Source organism: Notamacropus eugenii, chromosome 3 (genome assembly GCF_028372415.1).
Source record: "Notamacropus eugenii isolate mMacEug1 chromosome 3, mMacEug1.pri_v2, whole genome shotgun sequence".
Classification (NCBI taxonomy): Eukaryota; Metazoa; Chordata; class Mammalia; order Diprotodontia; family Macropodidae; genus Notamacropus; species Notamacropus eugenii.
Window position 1 is genome coordinate 487,889 of NC_092874.1, and position 22,604 is coordinate 510,492.

Sequence of the window (22,604 nt, forward strand, 5' to 3'; positions counted from 1 at the left end):
AAGTCCTCCTGGCTCCAGGCCCAGCTCTCATCACCCTTCAACTGTTTAAAAGAACAATGAGATTCATTTTGGATACCGCCGAATTAAAGCCAAAACAAAGTGGGCATGAGGTTAGATGTCACCTAGAAGCTGCCATGAGACCAGGAGAAGATGTTTCTTTCCTGAGAATATCAGACCCATCCAGAGACTCTCTCTCTTGCATCTCTGGGCACTAGTCTTGGGCTGAACATTAATCAATCCTGCCAACATGAAGTGAATTACCAAGCCCATAGAACTCTGTGGAAGTTTTGGAAGAAGGAACCACAAGTCCTGTGACCTGAAGGTCTAAAAAGGACATATGCACCAGCAGCTACCTGTTAGTCTGTCCCTTTGCGAACATGAGCAGACTGGCTTCTCCCAGGGAAAGGGGCCTCACTCCTCCCAAGGTGGGCATCCCTCCTCAGGCTACCTTTGACTTTTGTTTAACAAAAGGTCTGCCTGTCTGGCCTCACCTAAAGGGGGAGATTCCTTATCAAGGAAAGAAATGGTCAAAGCAGGTAGGTGCCCTTCATTCGGAAAGTTGCTGATTTTAAAAACAGAAAACAACAAAAGCTGGGCCTTCTAGTTTCCTTCTTTTTCCATCAAGGGGTGGATGAATGCTTGTGCTTCTGCTGCCTTCAGGCCCTCCTCCCTTCAGGGCAGCCACCTAGGAGAGGGTTGAGCTGCACTGCTGACAGCAGGCCCCTCAGCCAATTACCAGGAGAGCTCTGTGTCTGCCCAGGAGGAGGCCCAACATAATGCAGGGAACTCTGGATAAAGCTGAATGTGGCTGCACTGCCCTAACCCAAGCATCACCAAGAGCTACAAATTCGAACATTTTTCCCAGAGGAAAAGCAGGGTTTTTTTTTTCATGTGGACAACCCCACCTATTCAAGAAAGGCATCTCAGCGCTGTGTAAAAGCACTTCGTCACTGGGTGACGTAGAGTTAAGAAAGACAGCCATCCTGCCAGTACTGAGAACAACTTAGGCTCTCTTCTGTATTGGAAACAAATGGCTCCAATGTTAATGGGGTGACATGATGCATTTTTCTTCAGCTTTGGGATGGGAAAGGGCTTCCTCCATCTTGCTGAAGTCATGCTCTCCCTGCCCCCTGCCCAAGAGGGTGCCTTGTACCCAGGAAATACCAAATAAAGGAAAACTGAATTGATTGGAATCTTATGGGACCTTCCATTCATTTTAGTCAGCCCATGTCCCCATTTTAGCTTAATTCAATAGCCACACTGCAGAACTGTGGCAATTCTGTGGACACCATCCCCCCTATAAGGACCCTACTGGGAGGTCTGCCAGAATGCAGAGATGAAGAGCCCTTCGAAGCTGCTCTCAAGGACAAGCACCCCAAATGCTCCAAAACCCTCCTTTGGACTGGCCCTGACTGACCACTTCATTCCTTCCTTTGCTCACCCTGTTCCAAGGGCCATCACTGGAGGGGGATGTTCTGGTACTAGCTCAGAAATGACTGAAAATGCTCACTCACTGATTGAGGCCCCACCTGTCAAACTGGGAAGCCCTCTTCTCCTGCAGCTTCTTTTTCTCTCCTCCTTCAATCTCAGATTCCAAACTCATATATTTCGACAAATTGGGGGCCGCTGCCCATGTCATTTAGTAACAGAAAAAGCAGCACAAGTCATAAGAGTTTAAACAATATATCAGCCAGGAGAAAGGTCACAGATGGAATCCTCTTGTGCTTTGGGAAAGGGGGGCAAAGAAGCCGTGCACTAGATAGAATTCCTTTCACCCACTGACAACGGCCAACTCCTCCAACACACTAGAACCACAGACCAATCACTTTGTTGTTTTCAGAATGGAGTTAGCTCAGCTCCTCTCACTTCTCAGAAATGTCAGTTAACTGTCTCTCCTCAAAACATAAGTGAGCTGAGCCCCCCCTCAGAAAGGCAGTAACAACTGCTCAGGAATTCTCCTCAGAATGAATACTAACTCAGTTCCGTTCTCATAAGGAAACTAGATCTTGACTTCCCCTCCAAAAGGGTAGCTTTGCTCCCTCCATGTATCTCCTTAGGCTTTCTCCAGGAGATCAGTTAACTCCCCAAGTCTCTCTCAGACTCTCCATGAGAGTTATCTGTTGAGGATTCCTCATCCTCTCTGGGTGCTACACACAAACTCCTTCCAAGATTACAATTAACTCTTAGTCTCTGCATTTTCTTAAAACCACAGAAACTGTAACCAAAGTCTCTGAGGGAGGGACTAGGAAAGATGGAGTGTTCAGCATGTTATTAACATTGCTGCCAGCAATTTTATCCACCCACATGCTGCCAATCACTGCTTGAGAAGCTTCAAAGGAAATGCGTTTTCAGTTATATTAGCTTTTTTCCTACTTGTATTGTGAATTCTCTGCGTCCACAATATATATAAGAAAAAGGTTCATCTGAAAATTGGGACATGAAAGATGTCACCCAGAAAGTACGTCCGATCTGCTAAAGTGAAGCCCTTCTACAAGGTGGGAAAGAATGCATTCCAGGTATGGAGGATAGGCTGTGCGAAGGGAAAGAGATAACAAATGGAGGGTTGTGTGTGAGCAACAGCATTGGATGTGATACCAAGGTGTGTTTGGCTGGCCCACAGAACACAAGAAAGTGAGGAATGTGTAATAAAGGTGTATGGTCTTCAAGGTTGCACAGGGCTTTAAATACCACAAAGGGAGATCTGCATCTGATGGTAAAGGTAATAGGGAGCCTCAGGAGGTTAGTGAACAGAGGAACAACATGATCATACTAGTTATAATGGGAAAATATCCAATATACTAGACAATCATTGGTTAGATAAATAAAAAAAGAAAATGACCAGTATCAAAAGTGAAAAGGTGAATGAAACACCAAGTAAAGATAAAAGTGAAGCAATTATTGGGAGCGATTTTGCCCAATTATATGAAAATAAAATGACAATCTAAGTGAAAATGGATGAATATTTACAAAAATATAAATTGCCCAGATTAACAGAAGAGGAAATAAAATATTTACATAAGCCAATCTTTGGAGAGAAAAAAAAAAGAGATTGAAGCAGCCACCAATGAGCTCCTAAGGAAAAATCCACAGGGCCAGATGGACTTGCGAGTCATTTCTACCAACCACTTAAAGAATAATTGATTCGAACACTATATAAACTATTTGAAAAAAATACATAAGGGAGCCTTATCAAATTTCTTTTATGACACAAACATGGTTTTGATACCTAGAGAGAGTAAGAACAAAGAAAATTGTAGACCAATTTCCCTAATGAATATTGATGCAAAAATTCTAAACAAAACACAAGCAAGGAGATTAGAGCAATATATCATGAAGAACATAAACTATGGCCAAGTGGGATTTACACCAGGAATGTGGGGCTGGTTCGACATTAGGAAATCTAAACGCATAATTGAACAAATTAATAAACAACAAAAATCATACGATGACCTCAACAGATGCAGAAAAGACTTTTGACAAAATGCAACACCTGTTCCTATTTAGAACACAGGAAACCATAGGAATCACAGGAGTTTTTCTTAAAATGATACCTAGTGTCTTTCTAAAACCAAGAGCAAGTGTTATTTGTAATGTACACTAGAAGCCTTCCTACTAAGATCAGGAGTGATGTAAGGAAGTCTACTATCACCACTATCATTCACTATTATACTAGAAATGCTAGCTGTAGCAGTAAGGCAATAGAAAAATAAACTGAGGGAAAAGACTGTGTAACAAGGAAACAAAGCTATCACTCTTCGCAGATGATATGATGGTATACTTAGAGATGTCTAGAGAATCAACTAAAAAACTCATTGAAACAATTAACAATTTTAGCAAAATTGCAGGATATAAAATAAACCCACATGAATCATCAGTATTTCTACATATTACCAACAAAACAGGGGCAGCTAGGTGGTGCAGTGGATAGAGCACCAGTGCAGGAGTCAGGAGGACCTGAGTTCACATCTCACCTCAGACACTTGACACTCACTAGCTGTGTGACCTTGGGCAAGTCACTTAACCCCAATTGCCTCATCCTGGGTCATCTCCAGTCATCCAGAGGAATATCTGGTCCCTGGATTCAGATGGCTCTGGAGGAGAAGTGAGGCTGGTGACCTGCACAGCCCTCCCTCACTCAAAATAAAGTCAAGTGCAAGTCATGTCATTATTTCTCTGATGGCATGGTCTTCTTTGGCAACGAAGTACGAATACACACACCAGCAAAACACTTTACAAGCAAATAAAGACAAATCTAAACAAATAGAGAATTATTAATTGCTCGTGGGTAGACTAAGCCAATATAATAAGAATTGCAGTTCTACCTAAATTAATTTACTTATTCAGGGTCATATTAACCAAATTAATTTTAGTTTCATTTTATAAATAATGATAAATTAGTTTAAATATATTATAAATATAATTATAAAATATCAGAAAACATATTTATAAACATATAACATGTATAATATACTAAACATATATAATATACTAAATATATTATAAAATTATAACTTATAAGTGAGTTATAAATAAATTAAAATTATTTATAAAATCATTTATGCAATTATTTTGTAGAGCTAGAAAAAATAATAAAATTCATCTAGAAGAATAAGAGGTCAAGAATATAAAGGGAATCAATGAAAACAATTGTAAAGGAAGGTGGCCTAGCCATACCAAATCTCAAACTGTATTATAGAGTGGTAATCATCTAAATAGTCTGGTACTGGGTAAGAAATGGAGCGGACTGCATCAGTAACACAATATACAGTCATAAACGACCATTGTATTCTAGTGTTTGATAAACGCAAAGTCTCCAGCTTTGAGGGCAAGAACTCACTATTCAACAAAAACTGCTTTGAAAGCTGGAAAGCAATCTGGAAGAAATGAGGCATAGACCAACATATCTCATACCATATGCCAAGATGAGGTGAAAATGGATACATCATGGAGATTGTTAAATGTTTTTAGGGTGATACCATAAGGAAACCAGGGGAGCGTGGAATAGTTTACTTGTTACATCTATGAAGAAGGGAAGAATTTATGACCAAACAAGAGATAGAGAGGATCATGGGAGATAAAATGGATAACCTTGATAACATGAAATTAAAAAGTTTTTTCACAAACAAAATCAAAGCAGATAAAATGAAAAGGAAAGCAGGAAACTGGGGGGAAATTTTTTAGCAAGTTTCTCTGATAAAGCCCCCATTTCTCAAATATATAGAGAACTGAGCCAAAGTTATAAAAATAAGAGCCATTCCTCAATTGATTAATGGTCAAAGGATCTGAACAAGCAGTTTTCAAAAGAAGAAATCAAAACTATCTATAGTCATATGAAAAAAAATGTTCCAAGTCCCTAATAATTAGAGAAATGCAAATTCAAACAACTCTGAGGTACCACCTCACATCTATAAGATTGGCTAACATGACCAAAAAGAAAAATGGCAAAAGCTGGAGGGGATGTGAGAAAATTCAGACACTACTGCACAGTTAGTGGAGTTGTGAACTGATACAACCATTCTGCAGAGCAGTTTGGAACTATGCCCCAAATGCTATAAAAATGTGCATACTCTTTGACCCAGCAATAGCCTACTAGGTCTGCCTCCCAAAGGTATCTAAGAAAAAGAAAAAGGCCCTAAATGTACAAAAAGATTTGTGGTAGCTCTTTTTGTGGTAGCAAAGAATTGGAAACTGAGAGGAAGTTCATCAGTGGGACAAAGATTGAACAAGTTGTGGTCAACGATTGTGATGGAATATTATTGTGCTATAAAAAATTATGAGGGGGATAGTTCCAGAAAAATAAATATGGGAAGACCTATATACATAAACTGATGCAAAGTGAAGTAAGTAGAACCAGGAAAACATTGTACACAATAACAGCAACATTGTAACAATAATCGACTGTGAATGACTTAGCTACTCTGATCAATACAATGATTCAAGGCAATTACAAAAGGCCCATGATGAAAAATGCTATCCACCTCTGGAGAGAGAACTCATGAAATCTGAGTGCAAACTGAAGCATATTTTCCTTCCATTTTCTTTACTTTTCTTGCTTTTTTTTCCCAACATGACTAATATGTAAATGTTTTAATTTTTTCACATGTATAATGTGTATCATATTACCCGCCTTCTCCATGGGTGGTGGAGGGACTGGGAGGAGGGAGAGAATTTGGAACTCAAAAGTTTAAAAAATACATGTTAAAATTAAAAAAATATTTTAAAGTCAATGGGAGGTGAGAAAGTAAAAGTTAACAAGTATAGACAGTTTTTTTTTCTAGGAGTTTGACTGGGAAAGGAAAGAAATATAAGGGTGGATTAACTGAGGGAAGAGTTGTCAAGGGAAGGTTTTTCCCAAGAGATCTGAGCATGTCTACAGGCAGCAAGGGAAGGAGACCATGGATAAAGAAGAGGGGGAACGTTGGAGAAAGAAGCTCCAAATGGATACATGACTTGAATATTCAAGCTCACACTCTTAAAAAAAAGGAAGCAAATCAGCTCCAGGATCTTCCATAGCTACAGCAAAGAGGAGAGTTCTTAACTATACAATAGAGAGAGGTGAGCAGAAAAGATATAATGTATTATTTTGAATGCATGGAAATACAAAAGCGTTTGTGAGCAACAAACTCAATGTAACTAAAATTCAAAGGGAAACTGTTAGGGGAGGAAAATATTTTTGCATCAGATGTCTCTGACAAGTTCCTGATGTTGGAAGAGCTGCAGGAAACACAAACATGACCATGCACACATGACTGAGGGCCAGTATTTCCCAATGAGTATGTCTTCTACCCATTGGTCAAAGGATATGAACACAGTTCTCAAAACAATGCAAATTATTAATAATGATGATGAGATATATAATAATAATATGATAATAATGATGAGAAATATTAAAAATAATCAATAAGAGAGATGTGGATCAAATCAGTCCCATGATTTCACGTCACAGTCACTCAGCAAACTGGGGAGATAATAAAGGATAGAATTAGTTGATATTGGGGGTGCTGTGGCTACATGAGCACAGCATGCTGGTGGAGTTGTTGAGTTAGTCCAACTATTTTGGAAAGAAATTCTTAATTAGTCAATAAAGTGACTAAAATATCCATATTCTTTGATTAAGAAATTCTACTCACTACTAGGCATACATATGTATGTATGTATACTATATACATATATAGTATATATGCACACACGCATAGATACATATAGAGTGAGATGGAGAAAAAGAGATAGAGAGACAGAGAGAGAAAGAGAGAGAGAGAAAGGAGGAAAAAGAAATGAAGGATGGAAGGGAGATCTTATTTACAACAAAGCAGGACTTTTTATTGTAACAAAACTGGAAACAAAGCTGACCCCCATTGATCAGGGAATGGAAGAACAAATTGTGGTCCATGAAAATAAGGTGATATTGATCATAAGAAATAATGAATATGAAGAATTCAGAGAAGCCAGGGAAAACTTATATGAACTAATACAGAATGAAGGAAGCAAACCCAAAACCCAACACACACAAATTAAAGGAACTTTTCATAAAACAAAACTGTTGCTGAGAAAACGTCCTTCCTCCCTCCACACACCAGCCCCTATCCCCGGCAGGGACTGCCTCATGTGCTGTCAAGGCATGGTCCAGGGATGGCTTAGTTTCACTGAATTGCTCCCCACCCCTCTTTCTTTTTCTTTTTTTTGGTCTGTTATAACTGATGGCTTTCTAAGGAGAGAAGGCAGACGTGATCTCCAAATCTCATTATTTGAAAATAATGTTGAACTAAGGACAAAAGATCAATAAAAACTGAAAATAAAACCAGAAATAAAGAAAATGCGGCCATATGAGGGAGTGACAGGAGGGGAAGATTCCCGGAGGATGACTTGGCATGACCTGACCCAACAGAATGACCGCCTCCTCCACTGAGCCTAGAGCAAAAGACAATAAGTTGTGGGGGTAAAACTAAGAGCACAGTCAAGGGGCCAGCTGACAATGGCTACTAGGGTCTGGGAGGCCAGTGGGAGCAAAGCTGGGAGTGGGGTCATGGAGTGAAGGGAAGTTGGGGTGGGGACGCCTGCCATTGCCCTCGGAACTGGCCCTGTATATGGGAGGGGGTCAAGAAGGAGAGAAAACAGTCTTCATAGTAAAAGGATGGGTCGTAGGAACGGAGTCATAGGGGAGGCGAAGGGGGCAAAGGGAAGCTCACTTTGTCAAACAGAGGCCAAGGGGTCAGTGTATGGGGTTGAGGGAACAGGTGTAAGGGCAGCTTAGTGCAAGCCACTTAGTTAAGCTCAGGGTCCTCAGGAATTTTAAGGGGAACCAGATTGGACTGGATTATTTTTCCCGAATTTATTTTCCTTATTTCCTGACCAAGAGGGAGATTCATGTGTGTGGACAAATGACAAGACTACCCATGTAAGAAATTGCTTGAAACGTAATAACAAACAACCTAGCTAGGGGTTCTAAGATTTTGTGACAATTAATGGAGCAGGCTGGGCAGTTAGGGCTATAATCACTGAACTCTCTGGGTCGAAATAGCAGAGAGAAATCCTAGAGTCACACCATGCCTGCCCAGCCTCCTAAAGCCTCTGGGATAAGATCCCACCATTCCCAAGAGTCTGGCCTAACCATCCACACAGAAAAGACTAAGTGGATAAAGAAAGCGGACCTTCTGAATTCAGCCATTCTCTTGGGAACCATGCCCAGTGCATGTTGGAATAACAGATCATCCTAGGTCTTCCATGGACCACACACATTGGGCACCTCTCTGCAAACCCAAGGAAAGAGGAGGTTGAGACCTGATGAAGTGACAGAGCCCAGAAGCCTGGAAAGGCAGGCCTGGAGTACAGGCCCAGGGCAGGACTATTGAAGGGGGTGCCAGCAGTGTGTATGGGAGGGCTAGGGTGGGGAGTGTTCAGAGGGAGACTCCCTGAGATCTACTGGCTTCTGAGTTTACAGTGTGGCCTCAGAGAAGGAGAGAGAGAAGGGAAGGGTCGGGAGAAAAGGCGGCCCCAGCAGCTGTAGCGTTGGAACGCGGGGTGGGGGGGAAGCTCATATTTTCCATCACGAGTGGGTGCCACGGGAGGGGGGGAAGGGAGAAGGGTGCCAGGGGCACAGGCCTGGGAAGGTGAGAGGGGTCTGCAGAGACCCCCTCGTAAGGGCTGTGAAGATGGAGGCCCCTCCTAGAGAGGGGTGGGGGCTCAGCCACCCATCTGCCCCACGCGGGACACGGGTGGGGTGGGATCCCGCCCGTCTTCCCCACACACCCCACCCCGTCCTTCACCGGGGGATCCTGGGGGTCGCAGACGCACCTGTGAGCAACAGCAGGGCGGCGGCGGTGGCGGGGCTCTTGCCCATGCAGGGTCCCCCCCCTGAGCCTCCGGGCGCCCGTAGCATCTTCCTCCTCAGTCTCGGGCTCGCGATCAGCCCAGGCTCCTCTCTCCACTCGGCCTCGCTCGGCCCCGCCCGGGCTCGCGGGCCTTGCTTTCGGTCTCCCCCTGGCGGCCGCCCTCGGCGTAGCAGAGCCCCGGCCGGCCCGCCCTGCCCCCACCAGCCGCCTCTGCCGCAGCAGCCAGGGCCCCAGGCGGGCGGGGGAGGAGCGCAGCCGCCGCGCCTGCGCACTAGCTTTCTTGTAGCCCGCCCCGCGCTCTGCTCTGCCCAGACGGAGTCGAGTCTCGCCTCGTGCAGTCGCTTCTCCCGACGCTCCTGCCGCCTTCGCCCCCCGGACTCCCCAGACGCTCGGCCGCCCGCTCCCACCGGCGCCTCCCCAGGGGCCGGCCCGGCGCCAGCCTCGAGCCGCCACCGCACGGCTGTCCGAGAGCCGGGAGTCGGGTAAGGTGGAGCCCGCCTCGGAGCAGGGCAGCCCCCCAGGCGCCGGCCCCCCAGCCCGGGGACCCCTGCAGCCCCACACCTCCATTTCCACAGTCACTCCAAGGGCAGAGATTTGGCGCCTACTGCGTCAGGGCTGGCGGGTGGTCCAAGGGGGCTCAGCCCCGGCGGGGGATAGAGGGCGGACATCCAGAGGATCCCAAAGAGATACCAAGTAACTTTGCAAGGGGAAGAAGGCTCCTGGAGCCGATCTGGGGAAAGAGCTAGGCGAGGAGAAAGGGAGGGAGACGGGGAGGCGAGCCAGGACAAAGGTGCGGGGGCTAGGCTTTGCAGGGTCCAGAACGGGAACGGGAAAAGGCTGTTTGGCAGAAAAGTAGATTAACAGCCCCCTGGTGAAGGGCTTTCAAAGCCCAACCGAGACGTTCGTCTCAATGGAAAGGGCGATAAAGAGCGCCTGGAGCTCGTTGAGGGTGTGGGGGAGACACGTAAGACCTGCGCCTCACTCGGGCAGCTGTGTGGAAGACTGGGGGGAGACTGAGCCCCTTGCGGTAGACCAGGTGAGTGATGATGGGGAAGAAGGCCGGGAAATGACCACCCTTGCCCACGGATGGCCGCAGGAGAGTCTGATGAGCCAGGTTCTACACCTGGAGGGAAGGTAGGAAGCCCCCCAGGAAAGTTCAGAAAAGAGGATAGGGATGGATGCTCTGGGCGGTTGGGGATGCAGCTTCAGGCAGCTTTTATTGATCTGAAGGTCATCGGCTTAATAGCTGGACCTTTGGGAGTCGGGGAGATCTCGGGGGAAAGGGTGTAGATAGAAGGGTCCAAGACAGCGCCCTGGGGAGCATTTAGCTTGGGGGTGGGGTGGGAGACAGAAATTGGAACTGCGTCGAAAATCTGGGTGGAAAAACTGCAGCAGACAGGTGGGCGGGACCCCGTCAGGAGGGGAGGGGGTGGTCTGCGGAGCAAATACCGCATAGACCAGGAAGTGAGGAGTGAGAAAAGGCTCTCGGACTTGGCTGTTCGAGATTGGAGGAGGGGGAGAGAAAGGGGGGGGCTGGGCGGGCTCCAAGTGGTGCATTGGCGTCACAGGAGGGTTCGCCAATGCGGCTTTGCGGTAGCTCGCGCTTCACCGCTGTGGCCTCAGTTTCCTATTCTGTAAAAGGAGGGAGGGCGAGGGCATTAGCTGATCGATCACCAAGGTTCCGGCTAGCCCCCAATCTATGGGGAAAGCTTTGGAAGAAGCCATGAAGGCACAGGTAATTAGGTAAGAAAAAATGGTTCAGTGGTGGAGGCGGCGGTAGACCGCCTCCCCCTTCCCTTGGGTGCCCTGTGCCGCACTAAGGAGGGGCATCACTTCTGACGGCTGAGGCCCAGCCCCGCCCCCTACCACCCCCAGAGCAGCCCCCTCCCTTTCTTTCTCCCTCCCCCCTCCCTGCGGACCGCTCTGCAGATGCGGAAGCGTCCAATGCGGACCCTTGTTCTCCCACCCTTCTAGCCCCGCCTCACCTCTGCCCGCCTCTGGGGAGCTGACAGCTACTGCAGCCCAGCCCCCCCCCAATACTGCAGTCCCCCCACAGCCTGCCCACTTCCGCCTTGGACCCCTGAGCCGCAGTGCCCGAGAGGGAGGGGTCCATGCCCCGCCCCCTCCTCTGCAGTCTGCCATCCCTGGACCACCGCCGGGGAGGAGCAAAGGCTGCGGGATGGAGATGGGGAGACTGATACCCCGGAAGTGGGCTGGCCCCTGGCACTGCCCCCACTGCCGCAGCCCCTGCAGACCCCACCCGATTTCTGCAGCAGACCGCCTGCTGCGCCATTGCCAGCCTGGTCCCGCCCCCCAAACCGGCCAACCACTGAGACCCCCGTGTAGCCACGCCAGCCCTGCGGTGGCTGAGCGGAGAGACTGCAGTCCAGCCACAGGGCGCCCCCTCCCATCCCAGCTCACTGCAGTCCAGCAGCCCCTCCCTCCAGCTACCAGAGCTGCCCAGCCCCAACCCTTTGCCCAAGCACAAAAACTAAAGAACAGCCTACCTGTTGGTAATGTAGCCTACCCCCTCTTCGATTACCCTCCCAAGCTAGTCCAGCCACAAGACCCCCACCCTTATAAATTAGACTTTACCGCTTATAAATTAGACTTTACTGCTGGTTAATGCTGAACAACCTCAAGCCCCCTCTGCATCATTACAGCCCCCCTTACAACCTCGCCTTTTCAGTGGTTACTGAATCCAATCTCAAGCCCCCTCCACATTACTGGAACCCCCCCCTTTATAAACTCACCTTTATGGTGGTTACTGGATCCAGTCTTAAGTCCCTCTCCTTACAACCTCACCTTTGTGGTGGTTACTGGATTCAGTCTCAAGCCCCCTCCCCATCATTAGAGCCCTCTCCTTACAATTTCACCTTTATGGTGGTTACTGGATCCGATTTCAAGCCCCCTCCACATCACTAGAGCCCAGCGCATATCCTGCATACACCTTAATCTCTACCCTGTATTCTGTATTCTAGCTTCCTTAGATAGGGCCTCCAGCCCCCCAAACCCCAATAATCCCCTCAACCTTCCTCCAAAAACCAAAAAGACAAACAAGAAAACCTAAATTGTAACCCGAGTAAAAGAACCCAACCTTTAAACCTCTCCTCAGGTATGCCCCACTTTAGCCCCCCTACAACTACCCCTTCACACCAGTCTTGTAACCTCCGAGTACCTCCCATTAACTTTAGGGTCACCCCCTGCTCCTGCATGCTTCCTTCGTTGCTACAGTCCCTTAGACTCAAACCCCTTCCCCATTTGTTAATATTTTAGCCCCCCGCAACAACCTAAACTAATCACTACAGACCTCTAGGGTTAGGGTTATCCAAGCCCCACCCCCATCTCTTCATCGTTTGATCCCCCATAACCTACCCCATTACTACAGTCCTACAGCCTCAAATCTTTTCCCCATCTCTGACCCAGTCCACCCCCTCACTCCTCTCAATATTACCAGCCAGCTTCTAGGGTTAGGGTTCTTAAAGCCCCGCCCTCATCTCATAACATATTCCCCCTCCCACAACCCATCTTTTCTACTGTTCTCTTATTGCCTCAGACCGCCTCCCCCTCCCTTCTCCTCTCATTGGTTAGGGTTAGGGTTAGCAAAGCCCCGCCCCATCTCTTAATTCGTTGATCCCTACACACATTCTCCCCTCATTACCACATTCCTTTAATCTCAAACCCCCTCCTTATTTGGGGGCATTTTAGCCCCTCCTCACAGCCTCCTTCATTACTTCAGACCTCCCACATCAACACCTTCCCCTCCCACAACCTGTCCCTCAAACCCCCTCCCCATTTCTTTTTTATCTCTCTCTGCCTTATGCCCACCCTCAAAGGGTCTTCTGACTTCAAGCTCCCTCCCCTTCTCTTTATAATCCAGCCCTCCCCCATAGCCTGCTTTCGTTATCATGGATTTTTAATATCAAACCCTCTACCTATTTGTGTTAATCTAGGCTCCCAAACCTACCTTCATTAATAGTTTTCTATCTTCAAATCCCCTCCCTCCCGATCTATTATCTAGTCCCCCCACAACCTACCCTAATTACTACAGTCCTCTAGAATCAACCCCCTCCCCATCTCATTAAAGTTTAGGACTCACCCCCCCACCCCCCCATTGCTACAGTCTCCTAGCCTCAAACCCTCCCCTTCTCTTTATAATCCAGCTGCCCTCTTCACTAGCCATCCCATATCACATCCCCTCCCAATTATTTCTATTTCACTCCCCCAAAAACCTACTATTCTTACTGCTCATCTCTAGGATCACTTCTCCATGCCCTCCCACGTTACTATGGTCCTGTAGAAGCCAATGCCCTCCCCAGCTCATTAAAGTTTAGGGTTAGGGTTGTGGGTCACCACTAACCCTAACACCGCCCTGTTACTAAAGTCTTATAGCCTCAACTCCCTTCCCAGCTCTTTATTATCTAGTTCCCCCAACCTATCCCCATTACTTCAGTCCAATAACCTGAAACCCCCTCCCCATCTCTTTATAAACCACCCCCTCACACATCCTGTACTCATTACAAGAAATCCCTAGGGTTAGGGCTAGCACAGCCCCGCCCCCATTTTAAAACCCAGTCCCCCCCTCCCACAACCTGCCCTCATTAATGTCTCATCTTGTTTTAGGGCCCCTCTCCCCTCAACAGCTCTGGCCTCAAACCCCATCTCATATCTTTAGAGTGGACCCCACACCCTAATTGTTAGAATTCTCTAGTCTCCGACCTCCTCCCTATCACTTTAGAGCCAGCCCTCCTGCCTCTTCCCCTCACTGCTACCTGCTTTAGCCTCAACTCCCCCCACCCATCTCTTTAAAATGCAGCCCTCACTCTCCCCTCCTTACTACTGTCCTCTATCCTCACTCCCCCTCCCTGCCCATTTATTGTCTACACCCTCACTCCTCCCCTCATTCATTATCACACTCTAAGCTCAACACCCCCCATTTTTGAATATTTGAACCCCTCCTGACAACCTTCTCTCATTACTACAGACCTCTAGTGTTAAGGTTCTTAAAGCCACACCCCCATCTCTTACCATGTTACCCCCTCCAACAGTCTCCCCTCATTACTTGACCTCCCTATCTCCTGATCTGGCCCCCAAAAGCTACCCCTATTACTACAGGCCTCTAATCTCATACCCCCTCCCCATTTTTAAGATTTTAGCCCCCCTGACACTAGTACCACCTTCCCCCCTTCTCTCATTCTGCCACTCCCACACACCCCTCCCCATTTTTAAGTACCCCCTCCCCCCTTCTCTCAATATTCTGCCACCCCCACATGCCCCCTCATTACTGCAGTCTCAAAGCACCCCCACCTATCTGAAGTCTAGACCCACCCCAATTCTTTGCTATACATATCTAGCCACCATTCGTCTTCCCCATCTCTTTATTATCTAGACTCCATATCCTGAAACCCTCTTTCCATCTCTTTATAATCCATCCCCCCACATCCTCCGTTCTTACCACAAGCCCCCTCCCCATTGGGGGCATTTTAGCCCTCCTTACAGCCTCCTTTATTACTGTAGGCCTCCCACATCAACACTTCCCCGCTCCCACAACCTGTCCCTCAAGCCCCCTCCCCATTTCTTTTTTTATCTCTCCCTGCCTCATACCCACCTTTAATGGGTCTTCTGACCTCAAGCCCCCTCCCCATCTCTTTATAATCCAACCCCTCACACAATCTATCCTCATTACTAGAAGTCCCTAGGGTTAGGGTTATCAAAGCCCTGCCCCCATTTTTAAACACAGTTCTCGCCTCCCACAACTTGCCCTCATTAATGTTATCCTGCCTTAGACCCCCCCTCCCCTTCTCTTTATAATTCAGCTCCACCCTACTGTGCTCTATTCTCAAATCCCCTCCCAACCTACTATCTACCCCACCCACCCTTATTATTACATTTCTTTAATCTTAAGCCCCCTCCCCATTTCTTTTTTATCTCTCCCTGCCTCACATCCACCTTTAAAGGGTCTTCTGACCTCAAGTCTCCTCCCCTCTAAACTCTACTTATGTTTTTAATCTAGCCCCCCAAACCTACCCTCATTAAGTTTTATATCCTCAAACCTCCTTTCTCCCTATTATCTAGGCCCCCCCACAACGTACCTTAATTACTGCAATCCTTTAGAATCAACCCCCTCCCTATCTCATTAAAGTTTAGGGCCCCCCCCATGCCCAACCCCATTGCTACAGTCTTGTAGCCTCAAGCGCTCCCCTTCTCTTTATAATCCAGCTCCCCTCATTACTAGCCATCCAATATCAAACCCCTCCCATTATTTATATTTCACTCCCCAAAAAACCTACTGTTCTTACTGCCCATCTCTAGCATCACCTCCTCTAGCCCCACCCCCCATCCCTCCCACCACCTTCCAAGCCAATACCCTCCCCAGCTCATTAAAGTTTAGGGTTAGTGTTGTGGGTCACCACTAACCCTAACACCGCCCTGTTACTAAAGTCTTATAGCCTCAACTCCCTTCCTAGCTCTTTATTATCTAGCTCCCCCAACCTATCCCCATTACTTCAGTCCAATAGCCTGAAACCCCCTCCCCATCTCTTTATAATCCACCCTCTCACACAACCTATCCTCATTACAAAAAGTCCCTAGGGTTAGGGTTAGCACAGCCCCGCCCCCATTTTTAAACCCAGTCCCCCCCTCCCACAACCTGCCCTCCTTAAAGTGGTCATCTTGTCTCATACCCCCTCCCCTTCTCTTTATAAATCCAGCTCCACCCTGTTGTGCCCTATTCTCAAATCCCCTTTTATCTACCCCCTCCCACCCTTATTACCACACTCCTCTAATCTCAGCCACCTCCCCAGTTTTTAAATATTTTAACCCCTCCAGAAAACCTGCTCTTCTTTCTGTAGGGTTAGGATTAGCAACGCCCCCCCCCCACATCTTCCCCTCATTACCACAAGCTACCTCCCCATTTGGGGGCATTTTAGCCCCTCCTCACAGCCTCCTTCATTACTGCAGGCCTCCCACATCAACACCTCCCCCCTCCCACAACCTGTTCCTCAAACCCCCTCCCCTTTGCCATATTATCCCTTTCTACCTACCCTCAATGAATCTTCTGGCCTCAAGCCCCCTCCCCTTCTTTTTATATTCTAGTCCCCTCCCCTATATCTTGCTTTCATTACTACAGGCCTTGAATCTCAATCTCCCTCCCCATTTAAAAAATCTAGCCCCCCCCTACAATCTACCCTCTAATCCTTCTGTGCCCCCCAATCTATTATCTAGCCCTTCCACAAGCTACCCTCTATCCTCATATGCCCCTCCCTCTATATTATCTAGCCCCCCCACAATCTACCCTCTATCCTCATGTGCCCCCCATCTATTATCTAGCCCCCCCACAACCTACCTTCTATTCTCCTGTGCCCCCCGACAACCTACCCTCTCTCCTCATGTGCCCCTCCCTCCATTTTTATTATCTAGCCCCCCACAACCTACCCTCTTTCCTTATGTGCCCCTCCCTGTGTATTATCTAGTCCCCCCACAACCTATCCTCCATCCTCATGTGCCCCTCCCTATATATTATCTAGCCCCCCCACAACCTACACTCTCTCCTCATGTGCCCCTCCCTCCATTTTTATCTAGCCCCCCACAACCTACCCTCTCTCCTCATGTGCCCCTCCCTCCATTTTTATTATCTAGCCCCCCACAACCTACCCTCTTTCCTTATGTGCCCCTCCCTGTGTATTATCTAGTCCCCCCACAACCTATCCTCCATCCTCATGTGCCCCTCCCTATATATTATCTAGCCCCCCCACAACCTACACTCTCTCCTCATGTGCCCCTCCCTCCATTTTTATTATCTGGCCCCCCACAACCTACCCTCTTTCCTTATGTGCCCCTCCCTATGTATTATCTAACCCCCCCACAACCTACCCTCTCTCCTCATGTGCCCTTCCCTGTATATTATCTAGCCCCCCACAACCTACCCTCTCTCCTCATGTGCCCCTCCCTATATATTATCTAGCCCCCCCACAACCTACCCTCTTTCCTTATGTGCCCTTCCCTGTGTATTATCTAGTCCCCCCACAACCTATCCTCTATTTTCATGTGCACCTCCCTATATATTATCTAGCCCCCCCCACAACCTACCCTCTCTCCTCATGTGCCCCTCCCTATGTATTATCTAACCCCCCCACAACCTACCCTCTCTCCTCATGTGCCCCTCCCTGTATATTATCTAGCCCCCCACAACCTACCCTCTCTCCTCATGTGCCCCTCCCTATATATTATCTAGCCCCCCTACAACCTACCCTCTCTCCTCATGTGCCCCTCCCTATGTATTATCTAACCCCCCCACAACCTACCCTCTCTCCTCATGTGCCCCTCCCTATATATTATCTAGCCCCCCACAACCTACCCTCTCTCCTCATGTGCCCCTCCCTATATATTATCTAGCCCCCCCACAACCTACCCTCTCTCCTCATGTGCCCCTCCCTATGTATTATCTAACCCCCCCACAACCTACCCTCTCTCCTCATGTGCCCCTCACTGTATATTATCTAGCCCCCCACAACCTACCCTTTCTCCTCATGTGCCCCTCCCTATATATTATCTAGCCCCCCCACAACCTACCCTCTCTCCTCATGTGCCCCTCCCTGTATATTATCTAGCCCCCACAACCTACCCTCTCTCCTCATGTGACCCTCCCTGTGTATTATCTAGCCCCCCCACAACCTACCCTCTTTCCTCATGTGCCCCTCCCTATGTATTATCTAGCCCCCCCACAACCTACCCTCTCTCCTCATGTGCCCCTCCCTATATATTATCTACCCCCCCACAACCTACCCTCTCTCCTCATGTGCCCCTCCCTATATATTATCTAGCCCCCCCCACCCTACCCTCTCTCCTCATGTGCCCCTCCCTCCATTTTTATTATCTAGCCCCTCCCACCCTACCCTCTCTCCTCATGTGCCCCTCCCTCCATTTTTATTATCTAGCCCCCCACAACCTACCTTCTTTCCTCATGTGCCCCTCCCTATATATTGTCTAGCCCCCCCCACATGCACACTCTATCCTCATATGCCCCTCCGTATTTATTGTCTGCCCCCCCCACAACCCACCCTAATTACTTCAATCCTCTGATCTCAGACCCCTCCCCATGTCTTCTGACTCCTACCCTCATTGCTACAGTCTCCTAGCTGCCAACCCTCCCCATCTCTTTATAATGCAGCCCTCCCTCATTACTAGTCATCCAATATCACACCCCCTCCCCATTTTTAAATTTTGAGCCCTACCCCCCAACCTACTCTTCTTACGATACATGTCTAGCATCACCTCCCCGAGCGCCCCCACCCCTCCCACCACCTTCCCTCATTACTATGGTCCTGTAGAAGCCAATCCCCTCCCCAGCACATTAAAGTTTAGGCTTAACCCCTCCCAGTCTATTTGATATCTAGGCCCCTGATGCTCCTCCTGTTCCTAAAGTCTTATAACCTTAGCCCCCCCCCCCTCCCCCTTATCTGCCCCCACAACCTACCCCCATCACTACAGGCTTCTTTGTTGAATCTCCTTCCCATCCCTTTGTAACAGAGCCCCCACCTCCCACCAGCTACCTGCATTGCCACATTCCTCCAATCTCAGAGCCCACTGCAGCTCTTCAGGCTCCACTCCTGGGAATATGCCCCCATTGCTGGGGCCTTCCAGCCACAAACAGCCCCTACTGCTTCCCTAGGGTAGGGTTTGCAAACCCTACCCCCATCTCTTAACATCTTAGCAAACCCCCCCACATCCTCCCCTCATTACCACAAGCCCCCTCCCCATTTGGGGGTCTTTTAGCCCCTCACAGCCTCCTTCATTACTGCAGGCCTCCCACATCAACACCTCCCCCCTCCTACAACCTGTCCCTAATACTGTTGCCCTCTTGCCTCAAACCCCCTCCCCATTTCTTTTTATCTCTCCCTTCCTTATACCCCCCTCAATGAGTCTGCTGATCTCAAGCCCCCTCCCCTTCTCTTTATAATGCAGACCCCCTGTTTTTTATTTTTGTATTGATTTGATTTGATTTGATTGATTTTATTATTACAGGCTTCTGATCTCAAACTCTACTCATTTTTTTAATCTAGCCCACCCCCCAAACCTACCCTCATTTAAATAGTTTTTTATCCTCAAACACTCTCCTCATTTTTAAGATTTTAGCTCCCCCAAGTAGCATCACCTCCCCCTTCTCTCAATATTTTGCCACTCCCAGGCCCCCCCCCATTACTGTAATCCTGCAGACTCAAAGTCCACCCCTTTCTGTTTGGAGTCTAGCCCCCTCTCAATGCCACTCCCCTCCCCATCCCTTTATAATCCAGCCCTCCAATATCCTCCCCTCATCACTAAACTCTTCTAATCTCAGGACCCCCTCCTCACAACCTACAGGTGTCCTATATGAATACCACCTCCTCTCCCCCTCCCACAACCTAACCTCAACCCCCCCTTCCCTTTTCCTTTTCCAATGATCCCATCAGCCTACCTACAATGCTCTAGGCTTCTGCCTTCAAGCCCCCTTCCCATCTTTATGACCCAGTCTCAGTCTTCTCCCAATGGAGCCCCCTCACAACACTGCCCTCCAGTAGCCTCCCAGCCCCTCCCCACCTCCTTCGAGTCTTCTCCCTCTAGAGTCATTTGATCAGAGTCTCTGAATACTTTCTGTCTTTTGCTTCTGTGATCTGATGCTGGCATGTGCCACAGACTTGCTCCTCTCCATGTCTCCTCCATGCCTCTAGCTCAGCTGACATTCTCTGTCTTCCTTATTCACAGGCACCAGTGACTTTGGACTTCCTTCAGCAGACAGTAGAACCTACAAGTGCTGAGTGCGAGGGAGCAGCCGGATCTGGGAGTCACGTCAAACCAGACCCCCCACCCTGGGGTGGGGGGGAGGGCTCCCGGAGGAGGAGGTCAGCACCTCTGCAGAAGGACAACAGCCTGTGCCCAGACCAACCACACTCTGCCAGCTAGATAATGTGATTCAACCGTTCAGAGGTACTGGTTCAGATCACTTCCTATCTGAACTGGCCAGGTATGGCATGGAGCCCTCAGGGGCTGCCAGGGGACTTTCACTGGAGCCTCAGCTGACCAACTGACTCTTGGCCTCGTCGCCCTTTCTTCTCATTGGTGGTGGACTCTAAAACAGTAGGACTCTTCCTTGGTCTGTTGGGTCTCTCTTTGGGGCTCTCTGGCCAAGCTCCACTGTCCCTTGCCTACTGTCTCTACCCATTCTGGTCTAGCCAGAGTGATTGAGCCCCACCCCCGGGGCATCTTTGACCGTGCTTACACTGATTCCCAGGATCTTTGAATATGCCAACCAGCACTGGTTCCGGTGCTTCGGCCCGCCGCTGCAGGATGGAGGACCTCACAGCTGAGGTCCAGGCCCTGCGGGCCCAGCTCCTCCAGCAGACCGAGGAGAACAGCTCCCTGCAGACCCAGCTCCTCCAGCTGTCAGAGGAGAATGCCAACCTCCGGGGACAGCTCCAGGCCACCCCGGTAGGGGCCATGGGCCTCTCTGCCCCTCGTGGTAAGTGCCCCGTCGGCCTCCCTGAGAAGTTCGATGGGACCCCCGAGATGCTTCCCAGCTTTTTGGCCCAGAGCCGCCTGTACATGGAGCTGAGGCCTGAAGACTTTCCCACAGAGCACGTCCGCGTGTGCTTCCTCACCAGCTTGCTCAAGGGGCGCGCGGCCCGCTGGGCCACCCCCTACCTACTGGAGTCCAGTCCTCTGCTGAACAACTATGAGGCCTTCATCGATGAGTTCAAGCAGGCCTTCGAGGACCCCCAGCGCAAAGAGGCCGCCAACCGCAAGATCCGGCGTCTCCGCCAAGGCCTCGGCTCCGTCCTAGACTACGCCAGTGCTTTCCGCCTCTGTGCCCAGGACCTGGACTGGAATGAGCCGGCCTTCATCGACCAGTTCCTGGAGGGCCTCAGTGATCCCATCCAAGATGAGCTCGCTCGCGTGGAGGTGGCCCGATCGCTTCCCGCACTCATCAACCAGTGTCTGCGCATTGAGGGAAGGCTGAATTCCCGGAGAGGGGCATCTCCTGCCAGCTCTCCTCAGCCCCAGAGCGCCTCGTCCCCTCCAGTCGAGTCGGAATCAAACCAGCTGGTCACTCGGCCTCAGTTGACCCCAGAAGAGAGGGAACGTCGCCGAAGACTGAACCTGTGCATGTACTGCGGACTGGCCGGCCATTACGTGGACAACTGTCCATCCAAGAAGCCAAAGTCTTCTGGGGTGGGAAACTCCCTGGCCCCGCTGTAGAGGGACCCCCAGCGCCCGGGCCTGAACCAGAAAGGTCCCCCCCAGATGACGCGTCATCTTCTCACTTGCAACTACTGATCACGTTACATCTCCCGGACGGCTCCTACTGTACCGTCCGCGCCATGATTGACTCCGGTGCCTCCGGCAATTTTATTGACCAAGATTACGTTGCACAGACTGGAATCCCAGTAAAGATTAAGTATTGGCCGGTGCTGGTGGAAGCAATTGACGGACGGCCCTTGGCCTCTGGCCCAGTGACCCAGGAAACCCAGGAGCTGGTGGTAGACATTGGGGAACACCGTGAGAGACTCTCCTTCGATGTGACCCAGTCCCCCTTCTTCCCTGTGGTTCTGGGGGTGCGGTGGCTCACCCAGCACAACCCCTCCATCATGTGGAGTTCCCGCACCATCGTTTTTGACTCAGAGTATTGCCAGCACAACTGTCGGGCTGCTCTGCTGATGGCACCGAGCCTGGTCCCTGGAGGAATGGACGTTCAGGAAGTTCTTGTGCCGATGGCCCAGGAAGCCATCCCATACCACGCACCGTACAGTTACACTGTAGCCCCCACCGGCTACCCCTACGCAGTGTCGGACCCAGAACTGATGGCTGTCCGAGACTTCCTGGCCAAGAATGTGAAATGGGTTTGTGTCCAGCCGGCCTCCCCATTGGGGGCCCCAGTTGTCATCATGAAGAAAGTGGGAGAGCTATATCTTTGCAATGATTCTCAAAACCCAAATGCCATTGCCGTCTGGAACCAGTATCCACCACCTTCAACTCCTTACGTATTGTACCAGCTCCAAGCAGCCCCCATCTACAGGACCAGGTCCCCAGCAGGGTACACCACCTGGTCAATGTTGGGAAGGGAAATGAATGGAAAACTGTGCTTGATCCCCTTCTTGGTCACCTCCAATATCCGTTGATGCTGTCCGGCTTTCGCAACGCATACTCCTATTCCAGCAATCTCATCCAGATGTTTTGTGACCACCTCCCTCACCACCACATGGCCGTGGAGCTGACCGTCTAACAATTGATTCCTGTGACTGC

At 49.2% G+C, this 22,604-nt stretch overlaps 2 protein-coding genes across 9 annotated transcripts in view; one reads left to right on the forward strand and one right to left on the reverse strand.

Moving 5' to 3' along the window:
- Nucleotides 1-9,414, reverse strand: part of SGCE (sarcoglycan epsilon) — a 55,335-nt gene extending 45,921 nt beyond the window's left edge. For 3 of the 8 annotated variants that reach the window (XM_072650729.1, XM_072650727.1, XM_072650725.1), the window contains exon 1: nt 9,292-9,405. In XM_072650729.1, coding sequence (XP_072506830.1) covers nt 9,292-9,376 — 85 coding nt within the window. In that variant the 5' untranslated portion in view covers nt 9,377-9,405. Of the gene's footprint in view, nt 1-9,291 lie in introns of all 8 variants that reach the window. The other 5 variants (XM_072650724.1, XM_072650721.1, XM_072650730.1 and 2 more) reach the window with 3 other exon arrangements.
- Nucleotides 9,415-20,179: 10,765 nt separating this feature from the next.
- PEG10 (paternally expressed 10) lies at nt 20,180-21,930 on the forward strand. Its single transcript, XM_072650731.1, has one exon. The coding sequence runs from the start codon at nt 20,607-20,609 to the stop codon at nt 21,558-21,560; it is 954 nt and encodes a 317-aa protein (XP_072506832.1). The 5' UTR covers nt 20,180-20,606; the 3' UTR covers nt 21,561-21,930.
- The last annotated feature ends 674 nt before the right edge of the window (nt 21,931-22,604 follow it).

Bases quoted from the DNA above. Each gene is read 5' to 3' on its own strand.
- PEG10 (XM_072650731.1), top strand. From the start codon at position 20,607: ATGCCAACCAGCACTGGTTCCGGTGCTTCGGCCCGCCGCTGCAGGATG.